The sequence below is a fragment of the Myxocyprinus asiaticus genome, chromosome 11 (assembly GCF_019703515.2).
Source record: "Myxocyprinus asiaticus isolate MX2 ecotype Aquarium Trade chromosome 11, UBuf_Myxa_2, whole genome shotgun sequence".
NCBI lineage: Eukaryota > Metazoa > Chordata > Actinopteri > Cypriniformes > Catostomidae > Myxocyprinus > Myxocyprinus asiaticus.
In genome coordinates this window covers 51,540,001-51,552,238 of record NC_059354.1, presented here as the reverse complement: position 1 = coordinate 51,552,238, position 12,238 = coordinate 51,540,001, and the positions used below count along the sequence as shown (strand labels likewise).

The window sequence follows — 12,238 nt, the reverse complement described above, 5'->3', positions numbered from 1 at the left end:
CGCAGTTTACATGTGCAGGACTAGATCTACTAACAGGATTTGCTTAAAAAATACAAATATGCTTCATTATTATAAATATTGTGCTCTCTGCTGCACATCATGTGTAACAACAGCCTTTATCCATGACTATATTTACATTATAATATACAGTAGATCTCTTATTGTTTAATAATAGAATATTAGACATCATTATTCTAAACGTGTCAATATTAGCTATAGTTTTAGTTGCTGATTGTTTGAAAGTTGTTTAACAAGAGAAGTAGCATGAGTTATAATAATCCAATGTTTAAATATGGTCTTTAAAGGCTAAAATGTAAATATAATCTATTTGACAACTCTTCCCATTGTACTGACAGATAGATGTGTCATTCGTTAGTATAAGTACTGATTTAATTCAAACCAACTTGGAGGGTATTTGAAAAGCACACATCAAACTTCTCCATTTCACAGTTTGGTTTATTGTTTTCTCATTGTGAGTGTTAAACACACTGTAAATGAAATAAATGGACTGTTTCTATGAAACATGATCAGTCATTTGGCACACAGCTAACTCATTTTTGACTGCAGGAAGTTTTCTATAACAGTCTTTATGAGTCGAGGAAGCCAAGGGCCATTCATTAGACTGATTATTAATCTGATGTTACATAAAAACTGCCTTGTGAAGTCCTCGCAACTATTTAACTTGATGCCAAATTTTCTTTTCAAATCCCTTGCGCATATGCTCGTAATTAGAAGGTTTCTAGATCATATTATACATGACCAATGATTGAAAACAGTGAAAAATGCGCCGATGATGCCTGACTCACATATGCTCTTATTGGAATCGCATCTGGGAGGTCTGCTGGCATTTTAAACTGCTGGACAGAGATGTTTTTCACCTAAGTGAACTGCAAGCAGCAGCAAGTTAATGATCTTTTTATTCCCTCAAAACGCTTAATTATTAGACGCAACCTCCGCTGCAGGCGAGCATAATTTGCAGATTACCTGGCGAGTGCGAGCATGTCTTCACCCAGTGACTCCACGTCTCGCTCGGCATAGTTTTGCACCCCGAGCTGTAGAAAGGCTTTTTTAATGAAATTTCATTCCCACCTGCTTAATTTCTGTCACCACTAAGTATAAAATAATTAAAGAGGCATTGAAAATGCTAAAAGCCAGTACTGATGTGTTTTTGAGGAGAAAACCCTTTTGGAAAATGTTAAATGTAAATAACTATGACTGAGGGTTTCTGCTCTCATATTTACATGATTTGATATATTAAAGGTGATGTGTGTAATTGTTTCAGTAAGTTTCAATTGCTTCAAAAGTTAAAATACTTTCTCGTCATTTTCTAGCTTAATATACAGACAACTAGCAGCATAAGCTATTGGTATTCTGACTTCTTGAAGAGTGTAAAACCGTGACTCTGTGATGAACATGCACCTGTTTGAGCGACACGACACGTCAACGTCTGATTCGACCAATGCCGTGAGTTTATGGCGGGACTATCTGTTTGGCAGTGCTTGGGAAATCTGTTTGAAAACGTTAATTATTTCCGTTTGCTAGTGGCGTCCATATGACAAATCAGAAACCGCATGGCCCTATAAACTTTTCGACCTATAGATTCATGGAGTAAAACATGGATAAATCTGATTAAGGATAAACTGGGATTTCTTTTTTAAATTAACAAAATAAAATAAAACAATGAAGAACTTTGGCTCTTTCTCCATTTGGTGAAAGCTGGATTTAATTAGTTTTCCCTCTCTTCCACAAACAATGACATTTTATCATAAATAAAACCAAATCCCAAGCGCTGAATGAAAACCAGACGTCATTATTTATTGCACTAATTCAGAAATGGCAAAACCATGAAAAATACCCACTGCTACTTTTATACATTTGAGCAGATGAAGTGCCCTTAAATCTGAAGGTTGAAATCAAAGCAATTTTCCCATCGTTAGCGTAACCGTAGTAACCGTCTCCGGAGCTGGCCACGGCGAGAGTTCTGCAGCGTGTCAGCGCTTCGCCTGCGGTCCGTTCCATGCAGTCAACGCTTCAGGTATGTGCGCATAAATCAGCGACTTGATGTTATGAACAATCTGCCGAACGCTGAATGTGAGCCAACAGGAGGAAAATAAATCTTTAAAATATTCATGGACCGCAAACGCACTCGCTGATGGAGTCCAGGCCACTGCAAGCTTCTCAACGCTGTTTATTGATGACCTGCTATTTGTATCTTTAAAGGAACTCTGTGTTCTGGGTTGATGGTTAGAGCGGGTGGATCTAGACTGTGGTTCTGGTTTAGGTTTTAGTGTCCTGCTCTGTGTGTGTGTGGCCTCTCTCAGTGATCTGAGCCACAGCGGACCAGACAGAGAGGAATGGAATCATTTAACATAATTGTGTTTTCATGCACTGCTGAATAGAAAGAAGAGGAGATGAGACAGGTGGAGAAGAGATGAGATCCAAATGAGATAAAGGGCCTTTCAAAGCAAATGACGGGGCCTAGAGGCCAAACTAAAGTTCTTACACTCTTTGATGTTTCGTGGAGCATTCTGACATGAATGACACACCATACCGTAGATGTTTCGCGGTCTGTTCTCCAGTATGTAGTACCTGAAAGACAAAATAGATGAAAAGTCGAAGTACTGCTGTTTAATGAATGGAGAAATTTAAAGTGCTTTACATGCAAAATACAGAAAGAAAAAAAAAGATCATTTAAGAACATAAAAATGGAGCAATGTAAAAAAAAAAATAAAAGGACATAAATTAAAATAAAATAAGGCAGTGCAATCTTTTACATTTAAGCATATTACTAAAGCAGCCTGTTAAGAAAGTGTAAAAAAAATAAATAAAAAAATAAAAAACACACAAAAAAAGCTTCAGTTAAAGGCACCTGAGAATGGAGGGCCAAATAAACTCAAAATAAAAGAATTAAATAAAAATAAATGCATAAATGAATAAATAATTAAATATTTAAATTAAGAAATCATTAAATACAGAGTGAGTTAAGTATTTGCATCATTAAATAATTAAATCTTGAAATAAATCTTTAAATAAATAGTGAATTAATTCAATGTATCGTTATATAAATAATTAAATAAATAGTGAATTAATTAAATGTATCGTTATATAAATCATTAAATAAATAGTGAATTAATCAAATGTATCGTTATATAAATCATTAAATAGTGAATTAATTAAATGTATCGTTATATAAATCATTAAATAAATAGTGAATTAATTAAATGTATCGTTATATAAATCATTAAATAAATAGTGAATTAATTAAATGTATCGTTATATAAATCATTAAATAAATAGTGAATTAATTAAATGTATCGTTATATAAATCATTAAATAAATAGTGAATTAATTAAATGTATCGTTATATAAATCATTAAATAAATAGTGAATTAATTAAATGTATCGTTATATAAATCATTAAATAAATAGTGAATTAATCAAATGTATCGTTATATAAATCATTAAATAAATAGTGAATTAATCAAATGTATCGTTATATAAATAATTAAATAGTGAATTAATTAAATGTATCGTTATATAAATAATTAAATAGTGAATTAATCAAATGTATCGTTATATAAATCATTAAATAGTGAATTAATTAAATGTATCGTTATATAAATAATTAAATAGTGAATTAATCAAATGTATCCTTATATAAATCATTAAATAGTGAATTAATTAAATGTATCGTTATATAAATAATTAAATAAATAGTGAAATAATTAAATGTATCATTATATAAATCATTAAATAAATAGTGAATTAATTAAATGCATCGTTATATAAATCATTAAATAAATAGTGAAATAATTAAATGTATCATTATATAAATCATTAAATATTTTAATGTCATCAGTTTCATTTAAACAATAGCTCTCTGTCTATATTTTCATTAAAGAGATTGCTTTGGGATATTTTTCAAGCAAGAGAATACCGACATGCCAATCAAAGCAGGTGGGTGTAATCAGCACTCATTTGAGATTTTCTCATTGGCTCAGAATGTCAGCAGTCCAAAGATGAGAGTGTGAAACGTGCACATTTTCATAAAGAGTGAAGAAACAGAGACAGAAGCTGTCAACAAGAAATGTCTGATTGTACCAAGCCCAGCCATAGTTGCGTTGTGAGAAAAGCGCGCCTAAACTAACCAGAAAGTCCAAGGAAATCGATTTTAAAGGTGACGCCCACTGTCACTGAGTGACATGCCGATAACCATAACCCTGAAAATAAAAATACATGAAGCTCATCCGTAAATGTAAAATTAACCCCAAAAAAAGAAAATGGATGCAAAATAGTGTTAAAATGAAATAAAAGGGACATTTATTTATTTATTGTTTTATTCATTAATTTAATATTTTTATCGTTTATTTTATTATGTTTTTAATTATGTATTTAAATATGTATTTAACAATTTAATGTCGCATGTAATTAATTCACTATATGTATTATATGATTTATTTAAATATGTAAATATTTAATTATTTATTTAATGATACATTTAATTAATTCATCATGTATTTCATGATTCATTTAAAATTATATTATTTATCTAATGATTTAATTTTGAGTAATTTGGCCCTCCATACTTTGTCCAGTGTGAGAAAAATACAGAGGCCCAAATTACTCAAAATTAAATAATTTACCAAATATTCATATAAATCATGAAATGCGGTATAAAAAAAAAAAAAAAAAAAAAGAGTAATAATTATAAAAAATAAAAATAAAACTAACAAGAACCCAGTGATTAAATAATAATAAAAAAATCATTCTAAAGAAAATGCTGAAATGGAAAAACTAAAGCTAAAATTAAATACAAGGGAAATTTATTTATTTATTTAGTGATTTAATGATTAATTATTTTACATTTACATTATTTTAGTTTAATAATATCATTCTGTATTTAATTATTTGTTTTAATATTTAATTTGAATGATTTCATAGTTTAATGATTTCATTATGTATTTAATTATTTATTTTAATATTTAATTTGAATGATTTTATAGTTTAACAATTTTATTATGTATTTAATGATTTATTTAAATATTTAAACAGTGATTTAATAACTAATATAATGATTGCATAGATTTACTATTTAATGATTTAATTATTTTAATATTTATTTAGTGATTTAATGATTTAAGGATTTTAGTTGAATGATTTTATTATGTTTTTAATGATTTATTTAAATATTTATTTAAATATTTATTTAGTATTTTAATGACTAATATAATGATTGCATAGTTTTACTATTTCATTCTGTATTTAATGATTTATTTGAATATTTAAATAATGATTTAATAATTAAAGGATTTTACAGTTTAATGATTTCATTATCGAATGATTTATTTAAATATTTACAGTAAATATTTATTTATCGATTTAATTTTGAGTAATTTCTCCCTCCATAGAAAAACACTGAGACAGAAGAATCCAGAGATCGCTGCAATTCAAACATAGAGCCAATACTGTCACAGCACTAAATGATTCATGTAAATCACATCATTACAGATGAATTAAGACTAACTGATAACTAAATATGTTTGATGAGGACTTTTTTGTATCAAATCACATGCAGATTTTCCAGTTAAATGACCTACAAATACTGAAAACAAAGGATTTAATCTTTTTGCACATTGTTAAAGATGGGAGATCAATAAATGAATGACTTCAATAGTGAGAGCAAATAATGAACCACATCAGATCCGTTCGACCTCACAAGCACGAGTCAAATCGTCAGTAATTAATCAAATGTTTGGAGTTTGTTCCTGTGTTTAATGTGACACCTCAAACCATTTCCTGAGTTTTCAGAAAGCGCTCGGCAGATCGCCATCATTACAGCAGAGATTAATATTTAAAAAACAAACAATTAAAGCACAATACAGACAATAAATTGACCAGTAAGAAAGCAAATGAGCAAAAAGTACAGAGAGTGATAGAAAAAGTTTTGAAAAGGGAAAGAGAAGGAAATACAGTTGAATCCTGAATTATTGCTACAAGTGGATAAAGGTGGATATACTGTATAAGGCATAACACTGATGTCCCCGGCAGCGTCCTTCAGATTTAGAAATAATAAATCAATCTTTTGATCAAAGACATTATGTAGCATAATCTAAAAGAAAATATCAGACTATTCCCCTCCTAACAAAAACAGCTCCAGACTTTTTGAGGCAGCAGCCTGTAATAAACTCTTCAGGACATTTAAACGCACTCAATAATGTTCTTTTAAAAAGCTGCATGCTCTATATTTACATTGAAGGCAATTGAAACCAGATCTTCCCCTTTATGTGCCTACAGCAGTGTGTGTGTGTGTGTGTGTGTGTGCATATACTGTATGTACATGCAGTACTCAAGCTCACTGAAAGTTTGCTTTTGTGATGGTAATTTTAAGTAGATACTGTGATCAGTTTTTAAGTTTATAGTTTGGCAGGTGCAGATGGTTAGTGTAGATTCAAAACGTTTCTCTTCTCATGCCTATGAGCTTCTGTCGAGCATATGTTGTAGAACAGTGAAGCTATAATGAGAGCATCCTTTAATTTGTTCAGTGATGTCATCGTGATCTCTTACCCTGGTAAACATGCGCCGCACTCGGCGTCACTCTCGGTAGTTCCGGGCGTTAACACTGTGGCACGGTACAGTGAATCACAGTCTTTGTGTCGACGGCAGATCTCATACTTGCCTTTAGAGAACTTCCCTGCTGGACACGCAATGCAATTATAGTCCTCATCTTTAGTGCCATAGCCACAGTTCTGCAAAAACACAAATGCTCAGCTGTTTTCATCAAATCACAACCATAAGTCAACTAGAAGTAAACCATTCCATATTGAATCCATACGGGATGCAATTTGTCCTGTATTTTAGCGTCTCACACCCAAGCAGAAGAGAGCATTTCAGTATTTGCTTGCATTTGAATCATCTTAAAATTCAATTTGTCAATTCTAAAAATTACAGATTAGAATGGAAAACAACTGGAGAGAAATGGAACTCAAACTGAAGCATATTTACTTCATTAGGTGCGGAGCCCCTGTTGTCTGTGTTAGTTTTCAGCTTATTATTATTCTTCCTCCGCCATTGAAGTCTAAGGCTGCCCATAGAACAGTATGGTAAAAAGTTGTGAAATTTGGCACAATGGTAGGAGAGTGTCTGAACATTCCTGATAGCAAATTTGGGGTCTGTATCTCACACCGTCTAGCGCCACCAACAGGTCAAATTTGCACTCACGTTTCTGCTTGTAACTTTTGAATCGTGTGTTCTAGAAACATAATTCTAGTTGCCTCTGTTTCCTTGGCTCCTGCTGACAGTTTCAATATCTGCCCGACAAGATTTTACGGCATTTAAAATTTTTAATGAAAGCGGTCCGCTTCTCTTACAAATTTTGTTCAGTGTGCACTAATTTTTACTCAGATGATTGTCAGACTGAGCCGCATAAAATTTAGCAAATTTCTTTAATATTCAAAACCATACAGCCTCTAAACTTTTTTTTATTGTGGATTTTCTCCCCAATTTGTAATGCCCAATTCCCAGTGTGCTCTAAGTCCTCGTGGTGGCGTAGTGACTCGCCTCAATCCGGGTGGTGGAGGATGAATCTCAGTTGCCTCCGCGTCTGAGACCGTCAATCCGCGCATCTTATCACGTGGCTTGTTGAGCACGTTACCGCGGAGACATAGCGCGTGTGGAGGCTTCACGCTATTCTCCGCGGCATCCACACACAACTCACGCGTCCCACCGAGAGGGAGGGACAGTGTCTAGTCAGTGTCTTTACTTGCTAAGCTACCCAGGCCCCCTACTGACACAAGACTTGAAATATTTCATCACCACCATGACCTGAGGATGCATGCACAGTTTGGAGACAGCGCCACCTAGTGGTAAAGAAATCTGATTTTTATTTTTTTTGCCTATAACCTTTGATTAGTTTGGCCTATTGTAATGAACCTTGTCTTATACAAGCAAATTATACAAGCATAACCATTTTATAAAAAAATAAAAAAAATAAACTTTTTTATTTTTTATCCCTTTTTCTCCCAATGTTGGAATGCCCAATTCCCACTACTTAGTAGGTCCTCGTGGTGGCGTAGTGACTCGCCTCAATCCAGGTGGCGGAGGACAAGTCTCAGTTGCCTCCGCTTCTGAGACCGTCAATCCGCACATCACATGACTCATTGTGCATGACACCGCGGAGACTCACAGCATGTGGAGGCCCATTGAGAGCGAGAACCACTAATCGCGACCACAAGGAGGTTACCCCATGTGACTCTACACTCCCTAGCAACCGGGCCAATGTGGTTGCTTAGGAGACCTGGCTGGAGTCACTCAGCACGCCCTGGATTCGAATTCATGACTCCAGGTGTGGTAGTCAGCGTCAATACTCGCTAAGCTACCCAGGCCCCCTATTTATTTTGCTTTTTAAAAGTTAGTGCTACTCACTTTGATCATGAAATTAAATGTGTCTCTTTTGATGAAAGACTTGATCAGAATCACTCCTGGTAATGTTGAAGTAAAATGATAATTTTCTTGTCAGTTCTAAATGTTCCCATTCACTCGTCAGTGATTGAACACAGAGCTGTTAATTAACGTAATGTGTCTTGAGGTGAATGAATGTTGTTTTGCCCTCCAGTATCAGTCAGTGGAATCACTTGAACTTGCTGTCAGTCTTGAAGAGAAAAATAAAGATAAAAGCAATTGGACTGCTGCTGCTCCCCATCTGGCCTCATTTAAACTCATTTAAAAGTCCTTCTCAATTTTGACTCAAAGATTTCTGACGTTTATCCCCAACATCCATGTCCTCCAGTTTAAAAGACCTCCTCTATCTCACACTCACACACACACAGACAGACACACACATACAGACAGACACACACATACAGACAGACACACACACTCACACACAGACAGACACACACACTCACACACAGACAGACAGACACACACACTCACAGACAGACAGACAGACAGACAGACAGACACTCACACACTCACACACAGACACACACACAGACAGACAGACACACTCACACACAGACAGACAGACACACTCACACACAGACAGACAGACACTCACACACTCACACACAGACACACACACACACACAGACACACACAGACACAGACAAACACACAGACACACACACTCACAGACAGACACACAGGCACACACACACACACAGACAGACACTCACACAGACACACACACACAGACACTCACAGACACACACACACTTACACACGGACACACACACACACACACATACACATACACACACAGACAAAATTTGGTTTAAAGCTCACAAGCCTTTTATCTCCTTTTATTAAAACAAGATAATCGATGGCCCCGAGAGAACAGAGCATTATTAAATTGTACAGGAATGCAATATTTAGAGGAATTCTGTGCTTTTTTTCCTTATAATTATTTTTAAATGTGAGCTGTTATTTGAATGCATAAAGCTTGTTTACATGTTCAGTTCTGTCACAGATGCTCGCTGTTGTATTTATTTATTCAACTGAAATACATGTAAACCATTATTTATGTCATTTTGTATCATGTCAGAGCAAATGCACTTCTTTTGCCGTAAACTGAGGAAGTGACAGTTTGTTGCATGTGAGTGTTGAATCTATTTATTCGCTCTATTTGATTTCTTGCTTGTTTTAATACACTGAATGTGAATGTAAAATGATGTGACTGATAACAGTGTTTCATCAGAATCACTTTAATACAGTAGTATACCGTTAGAACCACAGTAGTTTCATTTGGACTCTCTATGCTTCAAAATTGATTGAGGTTTTAAGGCATTATAGGCATGCTCCAGACACGAAAACTGGTCCAAAACACAAGGAGAATGATTATGCTGCCGAAGATACTTTGCTTTGGCCAAATTCTAAAGCAGCATTGCATCTCCGTTGAAAAAAACAGCTAAAACCAGTCTAAGGTGGTTTGCTGGTTTAAACTGGGTTAGCTGAGCATGTGACCAATCGTGAGTCGCCACGTCACTGCAGAAGCTCCACCAGAATGTTTGTCTGTCCCGAATAAGGCTAGAAATCCGGGCCGGAAATGCTCAGTGTTCGAAATTTGTCAGAGCTCTTGATGCTGTAGAAAAAAGGCGACAGCAGCTAAAAAAACTGAACTGTCTACCCCATTTGTACTGAATAAAAATCCCTACGGTATAGTACCAAAAATAAGTCATTTTTATAATTTAATGAGTTTATTTTTATTGGCCACCATGGATGAGATGCATAGTATATCGCAGAGCTATAAATAAGGCGTAGTCCAACAGGAACGATAATAATATAGTGGAAAGTCCTGTTATCTCTTTAATATTGTTTATGGCCTCAGTACTTAAAGATATTGAGGGCCGGCTTGTCACGGGCACAACATAATAGATCTCTCTCCACATAGCATCCATGCACAAACTTTACAGCTGTTTGATGGTGTTGTGTTAGATAAATATGGGCTACGTGCATATTAATTTACCTAGCGACTGTTCAATTTTAAGTTAAACGATTTTTTAATGTTAGCAGATTTGGTGAACCAGCAATCATACATCAACAAGGAATTACATCTTACCAGGTGAAAATGAGGATCCACTATTCTAGCTTCAATGAAACACCAAGGGACCCCCCAAGTTCAATTTTTCTTTGTCTTATGGGGCTCCGGGACCCCCCTAACCCCCCCTGGAATTGCCACTGGAGTTCAACATTATGTAAATGAACAACAGCTACCAACAGAGCGCAACAGCCTGGTTCCAGAAGTAATAATCCCATTCACTTTCTCCAGAGGCGATAGGATTACTAACTATACTAACTATAACATATAAACTTTTAAAGACAGACCTTTCCGTGAGCTCTGAGGTTGCTAATTGATGGTATATGCTTCTGTTGAAACCATCAGTCCAGCTATTTCAGCTTCATTGTATAAAGATCATGTTTAATAGCAGAATTCCTGGTGAAGAACTACACTACCCATAATCCTAAAGAGAAATCCACCAATCAGAGAATCACATCAAAAGAGCTCTGCAGCTCCGCCCACTCCCATGATGCACTGTGAATGATGCAATCAAGTCGCTCTCCCTACACTCTCAAACTACTGATATTTTTGTATATATCTGAATATTTTTCACAAAAGGCAACAGGATATTTTCCATGTTTGGGTGAACTGTTCCTTTAAGGCTGAAATCTTAGAATGGCCCCTGGAGTCCCCCTACAGAAAGTGACCACGACACCTGCACTCTTTAAACCTCAGAACACCTCGTCACCTTTATTAGCTGCTTTCTAAGGGACCATTCCCCAGTAATGCTGCCTGACTCCAAACCTGACTAGAATATCAATAATTTCATCTCTTATTTCCAGAGGAAGACCGACCACAATGCAGTCTTCACTGGCTTTCTCTTCAGCGCAAGATCTTTGAAGTTCCTATGTTTGATTTATAGCACCTTTAGAAGCCTGACATTTATGAGAGCAGCGACGGTCAACAGATCTGTTTCATGTGTTTTAAATGCCTCGTGTGGTGCAGGTTAGAGAACTGTGAAATGAAAGGGTGTTTGATTTAGATCACAGGTTCACACTGTTGTTAACTGAAGATAGAAGAGTGAAATATAAAGGATTATGCAGGTATAATTTTCAGTGCCAGCCCAAACAATCAGTGAGGTACTGTATATTTATGCAAAAACTGACTCTACTAGTATGTACTTATACCTGCTGCAATAGTTGTTTACTTCAGAAATGGTGCATATTTTTGCTGGAAATCCTCTGAAGTATTCGGCACACTTTTAATGAGGTTACATAGCACAGAAACTAGAATAATCGAGGGCAGAGGTGGGTGATATAAGTAAAAAATTATATTGCAATATTCGTGAAATATTTGGGCAATAACTACTGTATATATACAGTTGTGCTCAAAAGTTTGCACACCCTGGCAGAAATTGTGAAATTTTGGCATTGATTTTGAAAATATGACTGATCATGCAAAAACACTGTCTTTTATTTAAGGATAGTGATCATATGAAGCCATTTATTATCACATAGTTGTTCGGCTCCTTTTTAAATCATAATGATAACAGAAATCACCCAAATGGCCCTGATCAAAAGTTTACACACCCTTGAATGTTTGGTCTTGTTACAGACACACAAGGTGACACACACAGGTTTAAATGGCAATTAAAGGTTAATTTCCCACACCTGTGGCTTTTTAAATTGCAATTAGTGTCTGTGTATAAATAGTCAATGAGTTTGTTAGCTCTCACGTGGATGC

At 35.0% G+C, this 12,238-nt stretch overlaps 1 protein-coding gene across 2 annotated transcripts in view; it reads right to left on the bottom strand.

Moving 5' to 3' along the window:
• The window catches only part of edar (ectodysplasin A receptor), a 62,467-nt gene that overhangs the window by 15,606 nt on the left and 34,623 nt on the right, over nucleotides 1-12,238 (bottom strand). For both annotated transcript variants that reach the window (XM_051710672.1, XM_051710673.1), the window contains 2 exons: nucleotides 6,565-6,746; nucleotides 2,504-2,589 (listed from right to left, as the gene is read on the bottom strand). In XM_051710672.1, the coding sequence (XP_051566632.1) occupies nucleotides 2,504-2,589; nucleotides 6,565-6,746 (268 nt within the window). The remainder of the gene's footprint in view (nucleotides 1-2,503; nucleotides 2,590-6,564; nucleotides 6,747-12,238) is intronic.